This window comes from Phyllobates terribilis, unplaced genomic scaffold (assembly GCF_046119375.1).
Source record: "Phyllobates terribilis strain yellow unplaced genomic scaffold, ASM4611937v1 Scaffold_14__1_contigs__length_39327217, whole genome shotgun sequence".
NCBI lineage: Eukaryota > Metazoa > Chordata > Amphibia > Anura > Dendrobatidae > Phyllobates > Phyllobates terribilis.
Window position 1 is genome coordinate 31,636,330 of NW_027362774.1, and position 18,778 is coordinate 31,655,107.

General features: G+C 50.6%; 1 protein-coding gene across 1 annotated transcript in view; it reads right to left on the reverse strand.

Annotated features, from left to right (window-relative positions):
* CNGB1 (cyclic nucleotide gated channel subunit beta 1) overlaps positions 1 to 18,778 on the reverse strand; it is a 226,273-nt gene that overhangs the window by 32,963 nt on the left and 174,532 nt on the right. Inside the window, exon 27 of the mRNA XM_073659858.1 lies at positions 459 to 667. Within this exon, the coding sequence (XP_073515959.1) occupies positions 459 to 667 (209 nt within the window). The remainder of the gene's footprint in view (positions 1 to 458; positions 668 to 18,778) is intronic.

An 18,778-nucleotide genomic window follows, 5' to 3' on the forward strand; every position in this document is an offset into this window, starting at 1 on the left:
TTGCCCTTACAATGATGTCACCGCCTTGCCCTTACAATGATGTCACCGCCTTGCCCTTACAATGATGGCACCGCCTTACCCTTACAATGATGTCACCGCCTTGCCCTTACAATGATGTCACCTCCTTGCCCTTACAATGATGTCACCTCCTTGCCCTTACAATGTCACCGCCTTGCCCTTACAATGATGTCACCGCCTTGCCCTTACAATGATGTCACCTCCTTGCCCTTACAATGATGGCACCGCCTTACCCTTACAATGATGTCACCGCCTTGCCCTTACAATGATATCACTGCCTTGCCCTTATAAGCAAATGATGTCACCGCCTCACTTGCTACCTAAGATGATGTCATTGCCTCGCCTGTTACTTACGATATAACCGCCTTGCCAGTTACTTATGATGATGTCACTGCCTTTCCCGCTACCTATGATGATGTCATCGTCTACACGTTACTTACCATGATGTCACCGCCTCGCACAAACTGCAACCGGACCTGGAACACGACGATGTCCAGCAGGTAGATGAGATCACACAGATAGTCCATGAACAGCCAGTAATGGATGTTTTCTGGCATCTGGTAGGGGAAGGCCCAGCGCACGGGGATCAACCAGCAGTTCCAGTTCCACGCCAAAACCACAAAGAAAAGCCACAGGACATACATAAGGTCTGCGTGAAGAGAGAGAAGTGAGGAGCAGGACCCTCCACAAGGAAGCTTAATCAGATCAGCCCCCGTCAGGAGTGTGTGCAGGGACAGTCTAGTAAAGGCTTGGTTCCATCAGGAGTGTGTGGAGGGACAGTCTAGTAGAGGCTTGGTTCCATCAAGAGTGTGTGGAGGGACAGTCTAGTAGAGGCTTGGTTCCATCAGGAGTGTGTGGAGGGACAGTCTAGTAAAGGCTTGGTTCCATCAGGTGTGTGTGGAGGGACAGTCTAGTAAAGGATTGGTTCCATCAGGAGTGTGTGGAGGGACAGTCTAGTAAAGGCTTGGTTCCATCAGGAGTGTGTGGAGGGACAGTCTAGTAGAGGCTTGGTTCCATCAGGAGTGTGTGGAGGGACAGTCTAGTAAAGGCTTGGTTCCATCAGGAGTGTGTGGAGGGACAGTCTAGTAAAGGATTGGTTCCATCAGGAGTGTGTGGAGGGACAGTCTAGTAAAGGCTTGGTTGCATCAGGAGTGTGTGGAGGGACAGTCTAGTAAAGGCTTGGTTGCATCAGCAGTGTGTGGAGGGACAGTCTAGTAAAGACTTGGTTCCATCAGGTGTGTGTGGCAGGACAGTCTAGTAAAGGCTTGGTTCCATCAGCAGTGTGTGGAGGGACAGTCTAGTAGAGGCTTGGTTCCATCAAGAGTGTGTGGAGGGACAGTCTAGTAAAGGCTTGGTTCCATCAGGTGTGTGTGGAGGGACAGTCTAGTAAAGGATTGGTTCCATCAGAAGTGTGTGGAGGGGCAGTTTAGTAAAGGCTTGGTTGCATCAGGAGTGTGTGCAGGGACAGTCTAGTAAAGGCTTGGTTCCATCAGCAGTGTGTGGAGGGACAGTCTAGTAGAGGCTTGGTTCCATCAGGAGTGTGTGGAGGGATAGTCTAGTAAAGGCTTGGTTCCATCAGGAGTGTGTGGAGGGACAGTCTAGTAAAGACTTGGTTCCATCAGGTGTGTGTGGAGGGACAGTCTAGTAAAGGCTTGGTTCCATCAGGAGTGTGTGGAGGGACAGTCTAGTAGAGGCTTGGTTCCATCAGGAGTGTGTGGCGGTACAGTCTAGTAAAGGCTTGGTTCCATCAGGAGTGTGTGGAGGGACAGTCTAGTAAAGGCTTGGTTCCATCAGGAGTGTGTGGAGGGACAGTCTAGTAAAGGGTTAGTTCCATCAGGAGTGTGTGGAGGGACAGTCTAGTAAAGGCTTGGTTCCATCAGGAGTGTGTGGAGTGACAGTCTAGTAAAGGCTTGGTTCCATCAGGAGTGTGTGGAGGGACAGTCTAGTAAAGGCTTGGTTCCATCAGGAGTGTGTGGAGGGACAGTCTAGTAAAGGCTTGGTTCCATCAGGAGTGTGTGGAGGGACAGTCTAGTAAAGGGTTGGTTCTATCAGGAGTGTGTGGAGGGACAGCCTAGTAAAGGCTTGGTTCCATCAGGAGTGTGTGGAGGGACAGTCTAGTAAAGGCTTGGTTTCATCAGGAGTGTGTGGAGGGACAATCTAGTAAAGGCTTGGTTGCATCAGGAGTGTGTGGAGGGACAGTCTAGTAAAGGCTTGGTTCCATCAGGAGTGTGTGGAGGGACAGTCTAGTAAAGGCTTGGTTGCATCAGGAGAGTGTGGAGGGACAGCCTAGTAAAGGCTTGGTTCCATCAGGAGTGTGTGGAGGGACAGTCTAGTAAAGGCTTGGTTCCATCAGGAGTGTGTGGAGGGACAGTCTAGTAAAGGCTTGGTTCCATCAGGAGTGTGTGGAGGGACAGTCTAGTAAAGGGTTGATTCCATCAGGAGTGTGTGGAGGGACAATCTAGTAAAGGCTTGGTTCCAACAGGAGTGTGTGGAGGGACAGTCTAGTAAAGGATTGGTTCCATCAGGAGTGTGTGGAGGAGCAGTCTAGTAAAGGCTTGGTTCCATCAGGAGTGTGTGGAGGGACAGTCTAGTAAAGGGTTGGTTCCATCAAGAGTGTGTAGAGGGACAGTCTAGTAAAGGGTTGGTTCCATCAGGAGTGTGTGGAGGGACAGTCTAGTAAAGGGTTGATTCCATCAGGAGTGTGTGGCAGGACAGTCTAGTAAAGGCTTGGTTCCATCAGGAGTGTGTGGAGGGACAGTCTAGTAAAGGCTTGGTTTCATCAGGAGTGTGTGGAGGGACAGTCTAGTAAAGGCTTGGTTCCATCAGGAGTGTGTGGAGGGACAGTCTAGTAAAGGGTTGGTTTCATCAGGAGTGTGTGGAGGGACAGTCTAGTAAAGGCTTGGTTCCATCAGGTGTGTGTGAGGGACAGTCTAGTAAAGGCTTGGTTCCATCAGGAGTGTGTGGCAGGACAGTCTAGTAAAGGGTTGGTTTCATCAGGAGTGTGTGGAGGGACAGTCTAGTAAAGGCTTGGTTCCATCAGGTGTGTGTGGAGGGACAGTCTAGTAAAGGCTTGGTTCCATCAGGAGTGTGTGGCGGGACAGTCTAGTAAAGGGTTGGTTTCATCAGGAGTGTGTGGAGGGACAGTCTAGTAAAGGCTTGTTTCCATCAGGAGTGTGTGGAGGGACAGTCTAGTAAAGGTTTGGTTCCATCAGGTGTGTGTGGAGGCACAGTCTAGTAAAGGCTTGGTTCCATCAGGAGTGTGTGGAGGGACAGTCTAGTAAAGGCTTGGTTCCATCAGGAGTGTGTGGATGGACAGTCTAGTAAAGGCTTGGTTCCATCAGGAGTGTGTGGATGGACAGTCTAGTAAAGGCTTGGTTCCATCAGGAGTGTGTGGAGGGACAGTCTAGTAAAGGCTTGGTTCCATCAGGTGTGTGTGGCAGGACAGTCTAGTAAAGGCTTGGTTCCATCAGGAGTGTGTGGATGGACAGTCTAGTAAAGGCTTGGTTCCATCAGGAGTGTGTGCAGGGACAGTCTAGTAAAGGCTTGGTTCCATCAGGAGTGTGTGGCAGGACAGTCTAGTAAAGGGTTGGTTTCATCAGGAGTGTGTGGAGGGACAGTCTAGTAAAGGCTTGGTTCCATCAGGAGTGTGTGGAGGGACAGTCTAGTAAAGGGTTGGTTTCATCAGGAGTGTGTGGAGGGACAGTCTAGTAAAGGCTTGGTTCCATCAGGAGTGTGTGGAGGGACAGTCTAGTAAAGGCTTGGTTCCATCAGGAGTGTGTGGCAGGACAGTCTAGTAAAGGGTTGGTTTCATCAGGAGTGTGTGGAGGGACAGTCTAGTACAGGCTTGGTTCCATCAGGAGTGTGTGGCAGGACAGTCTAGTAAAGGCTTGGTTTCATCAGGAGTGTGTGGAGGGACAGTCTAGTACAGGCTTGGTTGCATCAGGAGAGTGTGGAGGGACAGTCTAGCAAAGGCTTGGTTCCATCAGGAGTGTGTGGAGGGACAGTCTAGTAAAGGCTTGGTTTCATCAGGAGTGTGTGGAGGGACAGTCTAGTACAGGCTTGGTTGCATCAGGAGAGTGTGGAGGGACAGTCTAGTAAAGACTTGGTTCCATCAGGAGTGTGTGGAGGGACAGTCTAGTAAAGGCTTGGTTTCATCAGGAGTGTGTGGAGGGACAGTCTAGTACAGGCTTGGTTGCATCAGGAGAGTGTGGAGGGACAGTCTAGCAAAGGCTTGGTTCCATCAGGAGTGTGTGGAGGGACAGTCTAGTAAAGGCTTGGTTCCATCAGGAGTGTGTGGCAGGACAGTCTAGTAAAGGGTTGGTTTCATCAGGAGTGTGTGGAGGGACAGTCTAGTACAGGCTTGGTTGCATCAGGAGAGTGTGGAGGGACAGTCTAGTAAAGGCTTGGTTCCATCAGGAGTGTGTGGAGGGACAGTCTAGTAAAGGCTTGGTTCCATCAGGAGTGTGTGGAGGGACAGTCTAGTAAAGGCTTGGTTCCATCAGGAGTGTGTGGAGGGACAGTCTAGTAAAGGGTTGATTCCATCAGGAGTGTGTGGAGGGACAATCTAGTAAAGGCTTTGTTCCATCAGGAGTGTGTGGAGGGACAGTCTAGTAAAGGATTGGTTCCATCAGGAGTGTGTGGAGGGACAGTCTAGTAAAGGGTTAATTCCATCAGGAGTGTGTGGCAGGACAGTCTAGTAAAGGCTTGGTTCCATCAGGAGTGTGTGGAGGGACAGTCTAGTAAAGGCTTGGTTTCATCAGGAGTGTGTGGAGGGACAGTCTAGTAAAGGCTTGGTTCCATCAGGAGTGTGTGGAGGGACAGTCTAGTAAAGGGTTGGTTTCATCAGGAGTGTGTGGAGGGACAGTCTAGTAAAGGCTTGGTTCCATCAGGTGTGTGTGAGGGACAGTCTAGTAAAGGCTTGGTTCCATCAGGAGTGTGTGGCAGGACAGTCTAGTAAAGGTTGGTTTCATCAGGAGTGTGTGGAGGGACAGTCTAGTAAAGGCTTGGTTCCATCAGGAGTGTGTGGAGGGACAATCTAGTAAAGGGTTGGTTCCATCAGGAGTGTGTGGCGGGACAGTCTAGTAAAGGGTTGGTTCCATCAGGAGTGTGTGGAGGGACAGTCTAGTAAAGGCTTGGTTCCATCAGGTGTGTGTGGAGGGACAGTCTAGTAAAGGCTTGGTTCCATCAGGAGTGTGTGGCGGGACAGTCTAGTAAAGGGTTGGTTTCATTAGGAGTGTGTGGAGGGACAGTCTAGTAAAGGCTTGGTTCCATCAGGTGTGTGTGGAGGCACAGTCTAGTAAAGGCTTGGTTCCATCAGGAGTGTGTGGCGGGACAGTCTAGTAAAGGGTTGGTTTCATTAGGAGTGTGTGGAGGGACAGTCTAGTAAAGGCTTGGTTCCATCAGGTGTGTGTGGAGGCACAGTCTAGTAAAGGCTTGGTTCCATCAGGAGTGTGTGCAGGGACAGTCTAGTAAAGACTTGGTTTCATCAGGAGTGTGTGCAGGGACAGTCTAGTAAAGGCTTGGTTCCATCAGGAGTGTGTGGAGGGACAGTCTAGTAAAGGGTTGGTTTCATCAGGAGTGTGTGGAGGGACAGTCTAGCAAAGGCTTGGTTCCATCAGGTGTGTGTGGAGGGACAGTCTAGTAAAGGCTTGGTTCCATCAGGAGTGTGTGGCGGGACAGTCTAGTAAAGGGTTGGTTTCATCAGGAGTGTGTGGAGGGACAGTCTAGTAAAGGCTTGGTTCTATCAGGTGTGTGTGGAGGGACAGTCTAGTAAAGGCTTGGTTCCATCAGGAGTGTGTGGCGGGACAGTCTAGTAAAGGGTTGGTTTCATCAGGAGTGTGTGGAGGGACAGTCTAGTAAAGGCTTGGTTCCATCAGGAGTGTGTGGCAGGACAGTCTAGTAAAGGCTTGGTTCCATCAGGAGTGTGTGGAGGGACAGTCTAGTAAAGGGTTGGTTTCATCAGGAGTGTGTGGAGGGACAGTCTAGTAAAGGCTTGGTTCCATCAGGAGTGTGTGGAGGGACAGTCTAGTAAAGGCTTGGTTCCATCAGGTGTGTGTGGCAGGACAGTCTAGTAGAGGCTTGGTTCCATCAGGAGTGTGTGGAGGGACAGTCTAGTAGAGGCTTGGTTCCATCAGGAGTGTGTGGAGGGACAGTCTAGTAAAGGGTTGGTTTCATCAGGAGTGTGTGGAGGGACAGTCTAGTAAAGGCTTGGTTCCATCAGGAGTGTGTGGAGGGACAGTCTAGTAAAGGCTTGGTTCCATCAGGTGTGTGTGGCAGGACAGTCTAGTAGAGGCTTGGTTCCATCAGGAGTGTGTGGAGGGACAGTCTAGTAAAGGGTTGGTTTCATCAGGTGTGTGTGGCAGGACAGTCTAGTAGAGGCTTGGTTCCATCAGGAGTGTGTGGAGGGACAGTCTAGTAAAGGGTTGGTTCCATCAGGAGTGTGTGGAGGGACAGTCTAGTAAAGGCTTGGTTCCATCAGCAGTGTGTGGAGGGACAGTCTAGTAAAGGCTTGGTTCCATCAGGAGTGTGTGGAGGGACAGTCTAGTAAAGGCTTGGTTGCATCAGGAGTGTGTGCAGGGACAGTCTAGTAAAGGCTTGGTTCCATCAGGAGTGTGTGGAGGGACAGTCTAGTAAAGGCTTGGTTCCATCAGGAGTGTGTGCAGGGACAGTCTAGTAAAGGCTTGGTTCCATCAGGAGTGTGTGGAGGGACAGTCTAGTAAAGGCTTGGTTCCATCAGGAGTGTGTGGAGGGACAGTCTAGTAAAGACTTGGTTCCATCAGGAGTGTGTGGAGGGACAGTATAGTAAAGGCTTGGTTCCATCAGGAGTGTGTGGAGGGACAGTCTAGTAAAGGGTTGGTTCCATCAAGAGTGTGTGGAGGGACAGTCTAGTAAAGGGTTGGTTCCATCAGGAGTGTGTGGAGGGACAGTCTAGTAAAGGCTTGGTTCCATCAGGAGTGTGTGGAGGGACAGTCTAGTAAAGGCTTGGTTCCATCAGGAGTGTGTGGAGGGACAGTGTAGTAGAGGCTTGGTTCCATCAGGAGTGTGTGGAGGGACAGTGTAGTAAAAGTTTGGTTCCATCAGGAGTGTGTGGAGGGACAGTCTAGTAAAGGGTTGGTTCCATCAGGAGTGTGTGGAGGGACAGTCTAGTAAAGGCTTGGTTCCATCAGGAGTGTGTGGAGGGACAGTCTAGTAAAGGCTTGGTTCCATCAGGAGTGTGTGGAGGGACAGTCTAGTAAAGGCTTGGTTCCATCAGGAGTGTGTGCAGGGACAGTCTAGTAAAGGCTTGGTTCCATCAGGAGTGTGTGGAGGGACAGTCTAGTAAAGACTTGGTTCCATCAGGAGTGTGTGGAGGGACAGTCTAGTAAAGGCTTGGTTCCATCAGGAGTGTGTGGAGGGACAGTCTAGTAAAGGCTTGGTCCATCACGAGTGTGTGGAGGGACAGTCTAGTAAAGGCTTGGTTCCATCAGGAGTGTGTGGAGGGACAGTCTAGTAAAGGGTTGGTTCCATCAGAAGTGTGTGGAGGGACAGTCTAGTAAAGGCTTGGTTCCATCAGGAGTGTGTGGAGGGACAGTCTAGTAAAGGCTTGGTTCCATCAGGAGTGTGTGGAGGGACAGTCTAGTAAAGGCTTGGTTCCATCAGGAGTGTGTGGAGGGACAGTCTAGTAAAGGCTTGGTTCCATCAGGAGTGTGTGGAGGGACAGTCTAGTAAAGGCTTGGTTCCATCAGGAGTGTGTGGAGGGACAGTCTAGTAAAGGCTTGGTTCCATCAGGAGTGTGTGGAGGGACAGTCTAGTAAAGGGTTGGTTCCATCAGGAGTGTGTGGAGGGACAGTCTAGTAGAGGCTTGGTTCCATCAGGAGTGTGTGGAGGGACAGTCTAGTAAAAGGTTGGTTCCATCAGGAGTGTGTGGAGGGACAGTATAGTAAAGGGTTGGTTCCATCAGGAGTGTGTGGAGGGACAGTCTAGTAAAGGCTTGGTTCCATCAGCAGTGTGTGGAGGGACAGTCTAGTAAAGGCTTGGTTCCATCAGGAGTGTGTGGAGGGACAGTCTAGTAAAGGCTTGGTTGCATCAGGAGTGTGTGCAGGGACAGTCTAGTAAAGGCTTGGTTCCATCAGGAGTGTGTGGAGGGACAGTCTAGTAAAGGCTTGGTTCCATCAGGAGTGTGTGCAGGGACAGTCTAGTAAAGGCTTGGTTCCATCAGGAGTGTGTGGAGGGACAGTCTAGTAAAGGCTTGGTTCCATCAGGAGTGTGTGGAGGGATAGTCTAGTAAAGACTTGGTTCCATCAGGAGTGTGTGGAGGGACAGTATAGTAAAGGCTTGGTTCCATCAGGAGTGTGTGGAGGGACAGTCTAGTAAAGGGTTGGTTCCATCAAGAGTGTGTGGAGGGACAGTCTAGTAAAGGGTTGGTTCCATCAGGAGTGTGTGGAGGGACAGTCTAGTAAAGGCTTGGTTCCATCAGGAGTGTGTGGAGGGACAGTGTAGTAGAGGCTTGGTTCCATCAGGAGTGTGTGGAGGGACAGTCTAGTAAAAGTTTGGTTCCATCAGGAGTGTGTGGAGGGACAGTCTAGTAAAGGGTTGGTTCCATCAGGAGTGTGTGGAGGGACAGTCTAGTAAAGGCTTGGTTCCATCAGGAGTGTGTGGAGGGACAGTGTAATAGAGGCTTGGTTCCATCAGGAGTGTGTGGAGGGACAGTCTAGTAAAAGTTTGGTTCCATCAGGAGTGTGTGGAGGGACAGTCTAGTAAAGGGTTGGTTCCATCAGGAGTGTGTGGAGGGACAGTCTAGTAAAGGCTTGGTTCCATCAGGAGTGTGTGGAGGGACAGTCTAGTAAAGGCTTGGTTCCATCAGGAGTGTGTGGAGGGACAGTCTAGTAAAGGCTTGGTTCCATCAGGAGTGTGTGGAGGGACAGTCTAGTAAAGGGTTGGTTCCATCAGAAGTGTGTGGAGGGACAGTCTAGTAAAGGCTTGGTTCCATCAGGAGTGTGTGGAGAGACAGTCTAGTAAAGGCTTGGTTCCATCAGGAGTGTGTGGAGGGACAGTCTAGTAAAGACTTGGTTCCATCAGGAGTGTGTGGAGGGACAGTCTAGTAAAGGGTTGATTCCATCAGGAGTGTGTGGCAGCACAGTCTAGTAAAGGGTTGGTTCATCAGGAGTGTGTGGAGGGACAGTCTAGTAAAGGCTTGGTTCCATCAGGTGTGTGTGGCGGGACAGTCTAGTAAAGGGTTGGTTTCATCAGGAGTGTGTGGAGGGACAGTCTAGTAAAGGCTTGGTTCCATCAGGAGTGTGTGGCAGGACAGTCTAGTAAAGGCTTGGTTCCATCAGGAGTGTGTGGAGGGACAGTCTAGTAAAGGCTTGGTTCCATCAGGAGTGTGTGGAGGGACAGTCTAGTAAAGGCTTGGTTCCATCAGGTGTGTGTGGCAGGACAGTCTAGTAGAGGTTTGTTTCCATCAGGAGTGTGTGGAGGGACAGTCTAGTAAAGGGCTGGTTTCATCAGGAGTGTGTGGCAGGACAGTCTAGTAGAGGCTTGGTTCCATCAGGAGTGTGTGGAGGGACAGTCTAGTAAAGGGTTGGTTTCATCAGGAGTGTGTGGAGGGACAGTCTAGTAAAGGCTTGGTTCCATCAGGAGTGTGTGGAGGGACAGTCTAGTAAAGGCTTGGTTCCATCAGGAGTGTGTGCAGGGACAGTCTAGTAACGGCTTGGTTCCATCAGGAGTGTGTGGAGGGACAGTCTAGTAAAGGCTTGGTTCCATCAGGAGTGTGTGGAGGGACAGTCTAGTAAAGGGTTGGTTCCATCAGGAGTGTGTGCAGGGACAGTCTAGTAAAGGGTTGGTTTCATCAGGAGTGTGTGGAGGGACAGTCTAGTAGAGGCTTGGTTCCATCAGGAGTGTGTGGAGGGACAGTCTAGTAGAGGCTTGGTTCCATCAGGAGTGTGTGGAGGGACAGTCTAGTAAAGGGTTGGTTTCATCAGGTGTGTGTGGCAGGACAGTCTAGTAGAGGCTTGGTTCCATCAGGAGTGTGTGGAGGGACAGTCTAGTAAAGGGTTGGTTCCATCAGGAGTGTGTGGAGGGACAGTCTAGTAAAGGCTTGGTTCCATCAGCAGTGTGTGGAGGGACAGTCTAGTAAAGGCTTGGTTCCATCAGGAGTGTGTGGAGGGACAGTCTAGTAAAGGCTTGGTTGCATCAGGAGTGTGTGCAGGGACAGTCTAGTAAAGGCTTGGTTCCATCAGGAGTGTGTGGAGGGACAGTCTAGTAAAGGCTTGGTTCCATCAGGAGTGTGTGCAGGGACAGTCTAGTAAAGGCTTGGTTCCATCAGGAGTGTGTGGAGGGACAGTCTAGTAAAGGCTTGGTTCCATCAGGAGTGTGTGGAGGGACAGTCTAGTAAAGACTTGGTTCCATCAGGAGTGTGTGGAGGGACAGTATAGTAAAGGCTTGGTTCCATCAGGAGTGTGTGGAGGGACAGTCTAGTAAAGGGTTGGTTCCATCAAGAGTGTGTGGAGGGACAGTCTAGTAAAGGGTTGGTTCCATCAGGAGTGTGTGGAGGGACAGTCTAGTAAAGGCTTGGTTCCATCAGGAGTGTGTGGAGGGACAGTCTAGTAAAGGCTTGGTTCCATCAGGAGTGTGTGGAGGGACAGTGTAGTAGAGGCTTGGTTCCATCAGGAGTGTGTGGAGGGACAGTGTAGTAAAAGTTTGGTTCCATCAGGAGTGTGTGGAGGGACAGTCTAGTAAAGGGTTGGTTCCATCAGGAGTGTGTGGAGGGACAGTCTAGTAAAGGCTTGGTTCCATCAGGAGTGTGTGGAGGGACAGTCTAGTAAAGGCTTGGTTCCATCAGGAGTGTGTGGAGGGACAGTCTAGTAAAGGCTTGGTTCCATCAGGAGTGTGTGCAGGGACAGTCTAGTAAAGGCTTGGTTCCATCAGGAGTGTGTGGAGGGACAGTCTAGTAAAGACTTGGTTCCATCAGGAGTGTGTGGAGGGACAGTCTAGTAAAGGCTTGGTTCCATCAGGAGTGTGTGGAGGGACAGTCTAGTAAAGGCTTGGTCCATCACGAGTGTGTGGAGGGACAGTCTAGTAAAGGCTTGGTTCCATCAGGAGTGTGTGGAGGGACAGTCTAGTAAAGGGTTGGTTCCATCAGAAGTGTGTGGAGGGACAGTCTAGTAAAGGCTTGGTTCCATCAGGAGTGTGTGGAGAGACAGTCTAGTAAAGGCTTGGTTCCATCAGGAGTGTGTGGAGGGACAGTCTAGTAAAGACTTGGTTCCATCAGGAGTGTGTGGAGGGACAGTCTAGTAAAGGCTTGGTTCCATCAGGAGTGTGTGGAGGGACAGTCTAGTAAAGGCTTGGTTCCATCAGGAGTGTGTGGAGGGACAGTCTAGTAAAGGCTTGGTTCCATCAGGAGTGTGTGGAGGGGCAGTCTAGTAAAGGCTTGGTTCCATCAGGAGTGTGTGGAGGGACAGTCTAGTAAAGGCTTGGTTCCATCAGGAGTGTGTGGAGGGACAGTCTAGTAAAGGCTTGGTTCCATCAGGAGTGTGTGGAGGGACAGTCTAGTAAAGGCTTGGTTCCATCAGGAGTGTGTGGAGGGACAGTCTAGTAAAGGGTTGGTTCCATCAGGAGTGTGTGGAGGGACAGTCTAGTAGAGGCTTGGTTCCATCAGGAGTGTGTGGAGGGACAGTCTAGTAAAAGGTTGGTTCCATCAGGAGTGTGTGGAGGGACAGTATAGTAAAGGGTTGGTTCCATCAGGAGTGTGTGGAGGGACAGTCTAGTAAAGGCTTGGTTCCATCAGCAGTGTGTGGAGGGACAGTCTAGTAAAGGCTTGGTTCCATCAGGAGTGTGTGGAGGGACAGTCTAGTAAAGGCTTGGTTGCATCAGGAGTGTGTGCAGGGACAGTCTAGTAAAGGCTTGGTTCCATCAGGAGTGTGTGGAGGGACAGTCTAGTAAAGGCTTGGTTCCATCAGGAGTGTGTGGAGGGACAGTCTAGTAAAGGCTTGGTTCCATCAGGAGTGTGTGGAGGGATAGTCTAGTAAAGACTTGGTTCCATCAGGAGTGTGTGGAGGGACAGTATAGTAAAGGCTTGGTTCCATCAGGAGTGTGTGGAGGGACAGTCTAGTAAAGGGTTGGTTCCATCAAGAGTGTGTGGAGGGACAGTCTAGTAAAGGGTTGGTTCCATCAGGAGTGTGTGGAGGGACAGTCTAGTAAAGGCTTGGTTCCATCAGGAGTGTGTGGAGGGACAGTGTAGTAGAGGCTTGGTTCCATCAGGTGTGTGTGGAGGGACAGTCTAGTAAAAGTTTGGTTCCATCAGGAGTGTGTGGAGGGACAGTCTAGTAAAGGGTTGGTTCCATCAGGAGTGTGTGGAGGGACAGTCTAGTAAAGGCTAGGTTCCATCAGGAGTGTGTGGAGGGACAGTCTAGTAAAGGCTTGGTTCCATCAGGAGTGTGTGGAGGGACAGTCTAGTAAAGGCTTGGTTCCATCAGGAGTGTGTGCAGGGACAGTCTAGTAAAGGCTTGGTTCCATCAGGAGTGTGTGGAGGGACAGTCTAGTAAAGGCTTGGTTCCATCAGGAGTGTGTGGAGGGACAGTCTAGTAAAGGCTTGGTTCCATCAGGAGTGTGTGGAGGGACAGTCTAGTAAAGGCTTGGTCCATCAAGAGTGTGTGGAGGGACAGTCTAGTAAAGGCTTGGTTCCATCAGGAGTGTGTGGAGGGACAGTCTAGTAAAGGGTTGGTTCCATCAGAAGTGTGTGGAGGGACAGTCTAGTAAAGGCTTGGTTCCATCAGGAGTGTGTGGAGAGACAGTCTAGTAAAGGCTTGGTTCCATCAGGAGTGTGTGGAGGGACAGTCTAGTAAAGACTTGGTTCCATCAGGAGTGTGTGGAGGGACAGTCTAGTAAAGGGTTGATTCCATCAGGAGTGTGTGGCAGCACAGTCTAGTAAAGGGTTGGTTCATCAGGAGTGTGTGGAGGGACAGTCTAGTAAAGGCTTGGTTCCATCAGGTGTGTGTGGCGGGACAGTCTAGTAAAGGGTTGGTTTCATCAGGAGTGTGTGGAGGGACAGTCTAGTAAAGGCTTGGTTCCATCAGGAGTGTGTGGCAGGACAGTCTAGTAAAGGCTTGGTTCCATCAGGAGTGTGTGGAGGGACAGTCTAGTAAAGGGTTGGTTTCATCAGGAGTGTGTGGAGGGACAGTCTAGTAAAGGCTTGGTTCCATCAGGAGTGTGTGGAGGGACAGTCTAGTAAAGGCTTGGTTCCATCAGGTGTGTGTGGCAGGACAGTCTAGTAGAGGTTTGTTTCCATCAGGAGTGTGTGGAGGGACAGTCTAGTAAAGGGCTGGTTTCATCAGGAGTGTGTGGCAGGACAGTCTAGTAGAGGCTTGGTTCCATCAGGAGTGTGTGGAGGGACAGTCTAGTAAAGGGTTGGTTTCATCAGGAGTGTGTGGAGGGACAGTCTAGTAAAGGCTTGGTTCCATCAGGAGTGTGTGGAGGGACAGTCTAGTAAAGGCTTGGTTCCATCAGGAGTGTGTGCAGGGACAGTCTAGTAACGGCTTGGTTCCATCAGGAGTGTGTGGAGGGACAGTCTAGTAAAGGCTTGGTTCCATCAGGAGTGTGTGGAGGGACAGTCTAGTAAAGGGTTGGTTCCATCAGGAGTGTGTGCAGGGACAGTCTAGTAAAGGGTTGGTTTCATCAGGAGTGTGTGGAGGGACAGTCTAGTAGAGGCTTGGTTCCATCAGGAGTGTGTGGAGGGACAGTCTAGTAGAGGCTTGGTTCCATCAGGAGTGTGTGGAGGGACAGTCTAGTAAAAGGTTGGTTCCATCAGGAGTGTGTGGAGGGACAGTCTAGTAAAGGGTTGGTTCCATCAGGAGTGTGTGGAGGGACAGTCTAGTAAAGGCTTGGTTCCATCAGGAGTGTGTGGAGGGACAGTCTAGTAAAGGCTTGGTTCCATCAGGAGTGTGTGCAGGGACAGTCTAGTAAAGGCTTGATTCCATCAGGAGTGTGTGGAGGGACAGTCTAGTAAAGGCTTGGTTCCATCAGGAGTGTGTGGAGGGACAGTCTAGTAAAGACTTGGTTCCATCAGGAGTGTGTGGAGGGACAGTCTAGTAAAGGCTTGGTTCCATCAGGAGTGTGTGGAGGGACAGTCTAGTAAAGGGTTGGTTCCATCAGGAGTGTGTGGAGGGACAGTCTAGTAAAGGCTTGGTTCCATCAGGAGTGTGTGGAGGGACAGTCTAGTAAAGGCTTGGTTCCATCAGGAGTGTGTGGAGGGACAGTCTAGTAAAGGCTTGGTTCCATCAGGAGTGTGTGGAGGGACAGTCTAGTAAAGGCTTGGTTCCATCAGGAGTGTGTGGAGGGACAGTCTAGTAGAGGCTTGGTTCCATCAGGAGTGTGTGGAGGGACAGTCTAGTAAAAGGTTGGTTCCATCAGGAGTGTGTGGAGGGGCAGTCTAGTAAAGGCTTGGTTCCATCAGGAGTGTGTGGAGGGACAGTCTAGTAAAGGGTTGGTTCCATCAGGAGTGTGTGGAGGGACAGTCTAGTAAAGGCTTGGTTCCATCAGGAGTGTGTGGAGGGACAGTCTAGTAAAGGCATGGTTCCATCAGGAGTGTGTGCAGGGACAGTCTAGTAAAGGCTTGGTTCCATCAGGAGTGTGTGGAGGGACAGTCTAGTAAAGGCTTGGTTCCATCAGGAGTGTGTGGAGGGACAGTCTAGTAAAGACTTGGTTCCATCAGGAGTGTGTGGAGGGACAGTCTAGTAAAGGCTTGGTTCCATCAGGAGTGTGTGGAGGAACAGTCTAGTAAAGGCTTGGTTCCATCAGGAGTGTGTGGAGGGACAGTCTAGTAAAGGCTTGGTTCCATCAGGAGTGTGTGGAGGGACAGTCTAGTAAAAGGTTGGTTCCATCAGGAGTGTGTGGAGGGACAGTCTAGTAAAGGGTTGGTTCCATCAGGAGTGTGTGGAGGGACAGTCTAGTAAAAGCTTGGTTCCATCAGGAGTGTGTGGAGGGACAGTCTAGTAAAGGCTTGGTTCCATCAGGAGTGTGTGCAGGGACAGTTTAGTAAAGGCTTGATTCCATCAGGAGTGTGTGGAGGGACAGTCTAGTAAAGGCTTGGTTCCATCAGGAGTGTGTGGAGGGACAGTCTAGTAAAGACTTGGTTCCATCAGGAGTGTGTGGAGGGACAGTCTAGTAAAGGCTTGGTTCCATCAGGAGTGTGTGGAGGGACAGTCTAGTAAAGGGTTGGTTCCATCAGGAGTGTGTGGAGGGACAGTCTAGTAAAGGCTTGGTTCCATCAGGAGTGTGTGGAGGGACAGTCTAGTAAAGGCTTGGTTCCATCAGGAGTGTGTGGAGGGACAGTCTAGTAAAGGCTTGGTTCCATCAGGAGTGTGTGCAGGGACAGTCTAGTAAAGGCTTGGTTCCATCAGGAGTGTGTGGAGGGACAGTCTAGTAAAGGCTTGGTTCCATCAGGAGTGTGTGGAGGGACAGTCTAGTAAAGGCTTGGTTCCATCAGGAGTGTGTGGAGGGACAGTCTAGTAAAGGCTTGGTTCCATCAGGAGTGTGTGGAGGGACAGTCTAGTAAAGGCTTGGTTCCATCAGGAGTGTGTGGAGGGACAGTCTAGTAAAGGGTTGGTTCCATCAGAAGTGTGTGGAGGGACAGTCTAGTAAAGGCTTGGTTCCATCAGGAGTGTGTGGAGGGACAGTCTAGTAAAGGCTTGGTTCCATCAGGAGTGTGTGGAGGGACAGTCTAGTAAAGGCTTGGTTCCATCAGGAGTGTGTGCAGGGACAGTCTAGTAAAGGCTTGATTCCATCAGGAGTGTGTGGAGGGACAGTCTAGTAAAGGCTTGGTTCCATCAGGAGTGTGTGGAGGGACAGTCTAGTAAAGACTTGGTTCCATCAGGAGTGTGTGGAGGGACAGTCTAGTAAAGGCTTGGTTCCATCAGGAGTGTGTGGAGGGACAGTCTAGTAAAGGGTTGGTTCCATCAGGAGTGTGTGGAGGGACAGTCTAGTAAAGGCTTGGTTCCATCAGGAGTGTGTGGAGGGACAGTCTAGTAAAGGCTTGGTTCCATCAGGAGTGTGTGGAGGGACAGTCTAGTAAAGGCTTGGTTCCATCAGGAGTGTGTGGAGGGACAGTCTAGTAAAGGCTTGGTTCCATCAGGAGTGTGTGGAGGGACAGTCTAGTAGAGGCTTGGTTCCATCAGGAGTGTGTGGAGGGACAGTCTAGTAAAAGGTTGGTTCCATCAGGAGTGTGTGGAGGGGCAGTCTAGTAAAGGCTTGGTTCCATCAGGAGTGTGTGGAGGGACAGTCTAGTAAAGGGTTGGTTCCATCAGGAGTGTGTGGAGGGACAGTCTAGTAAAGGCTTGGTTCCATCAGGAGTGTGTGGAGGGACAGTCTAGTAAAGGCATGGTTCCATCAGGAGTGTGTGCAGGGACAGTCTAGTAAAGGCTTGGTTCCATCAGGAGTGTGTGGAGGGACAGTCTAGTAAAGGCATGGTTCCATCAGGAGTGTGTGCAGGGACAGTCTAGTAAAGGCTTGGTTCCATCAGGAGTGTGTGGAGGGACAGTCTAGTAAAGGCATGGTTCCATCAGGAGTGTGTGCAGGGACAGTCTAGTAAAGGCTTGGTTCCATCAGGAGTGTGTGGAGGGACAGTCTAGTAAAGGCTTGGTTCCATCAGGAGTGTGTGGAGGGACAGTCTAGTAAAGACTTGGTTCCATCAGGAGTGTGTGGAGGGACAGTCTAGTAAAGGCTTGGTTCCATCAGGAGTGTGTGGAGGAACAGTCTAGTAAAGGCTTGGTTCCATCAGGAGTGTGTGGAGGGACAGTCTAGTAAAGGCTTGGTTCCATCAGGAGTGTGTGGAGGGACAGTCTAGTAAAAGGTTGGTTCCATCAGGAGTGTGTGGAGGGACAGTCTAGTAAAGGGTTGGTTCCATCAGGAGTGTGTGGAGGGACAGTCTAGTAAAAGCTTGGTTCCATCAGGAGTGTGTGGAGGGACAGTCTAGTAAAGGCTTGGTTCCATCAGGAGTGTGTGCAGGGACAGTTTAGTAAAGGCTTGATTCCATCAGGAGTGTGTGGAGGGACAGTCTAGTAAAGGCTTGGTTCCATCAGGAGTGTGTGGAGGGACAGTCTAGTAAAGACTTGGTTCCATCAGGAGTGTGTGGAGGGACAGTCTAGTAAAGGCTTGGTTCCATCAGGAGTGTGTGGAGGGACAGTCTAGTAAAGGGTTGGTTCCATCAGGAGTGTGTGGAGGGACAGTCTAGTAAAGGCTTGGTTCCATCAGGAGTGTGTGGAGGGACAGTCTAGTAAAGGCTTGGTTCCATCAGGAGTGTGTGGAGGGACAGTCTAGTAAAGGCTTGGTTCCATCAGGAGTGTGTGCAGGGACAGTCTAGTAAAGGCTTGGTTCCATCAGGAGTGTGTGGAGGGACAGTCTAGTAAAGGCTTGGTTCCATCAGGAGTGTGTGGAGGGACAGTCTAGTAAAGGCTTGGTTCCATCAGGAGTGTGTGGAGGGACAGTCTAGTAAAGGCTTGGTTCCATCAGGAGTGTGTGGAGGGACAGTCTAGTAAAGGCTTGGTTCCATCAGGAGTGTGTGGAGGGACAGTCTAGTAAAGGGTTGGTTCCATCAGAAGTGTGTGGAGGGACAGTCTAGTAAAGGCTTGGTTCCATCAGGAGTGTGTGGAGGGACAGTCTAGTAAAGGCTTGGTTCCATCAGGAGTGTGTGGAGGGACAGTCTAGTAAAGGCTTGGTTCCATCAGGAGTGTGTGCAGGGACAGTCTAGTAAAGGCTTGATTCCATCAGGAGTGTGTGGAGGGACAGTCTAGTAAAGGCTTGGTTCCATCAGGAGTGTGTGGAGGGACAGTCTAGTAAAGACTTGGTTCCATCAGGAGTGTGTGGAGGGACAGTCTAGTAAAGGCTTGGTTCCATCAGGAGTGTGTGGAGGGACAGTCTAGTAAAGGGTTGGTTCCATCAGGAGTGTGTGGAGGGACAGTCTAGTAAAGGCTTGGTTCCATCAGGAGTGTGTGGAGGGACAGTCTAGTAAAGGCTTGGTTCCATCAGGAGTGTGTGGAGGGACAGTCTAGTAAAGGCTTGGTTCCATCAGGAGTGTGTGGAGGGACAGTCTAGTAAAGGCTTGGTTCCATCAGGAGTGTGTGGAGGGACAGTCTAGTAGAGGCTTGGTTCCATCAGGAGTGTGTGGAGGGACAGTCTAGTAAAAGGTTGGTTCCATCAGGAGTGTGTGGAGGGGCAGTCTAGTAAAGGCTTGGTTCCATCAGGAGTGTGTGGAGGGACAGTCTAGTAAAGGGTTGGTTCCATCAGGAGTGTGTGGAGGGACAGTCTAGTAAAGGCTTGGTTCCATCAGGAGTGTGTGGAGGGACAGTCTAGTAAAGGCATGGTTCCATCAGGAGTGTGTGCAGGGACAGTCTAGTAAAGGCTTGGTTCCATCAGGAGTGTGTGGAGGGACAGTCTAGTAAAGGCTTGGTTCCATCAGGAGTGTGTGGAGGGACAGTCTAGTAAAGACTTGGTTCCATCAGGAGTGTGTGGAGGGACAATCTAGTAAAGGCTTGGTTCCATCAGGAGTGTGTGGAGGAACAGTCTAGTAAAGGCTTGGTTCCATCAGGAGTGTGTGGAGGGACAGTCTAGTAAAGGCTTGGTTCCATCAGGTGTGTGTGGCGGGACAGTCTAGTAAAGGGTTGGTTCCATCAGGAGTGTGTGGAGGGACAGTCTAGTAAAAGGTTGGTTCCATCAGGAGTGTGTAGAGGGACAGTCTAGTAAAGGGTTGGTTCCATCAGGAGTGTGTGGAGGGACAGTCTAGTAAAAGCTT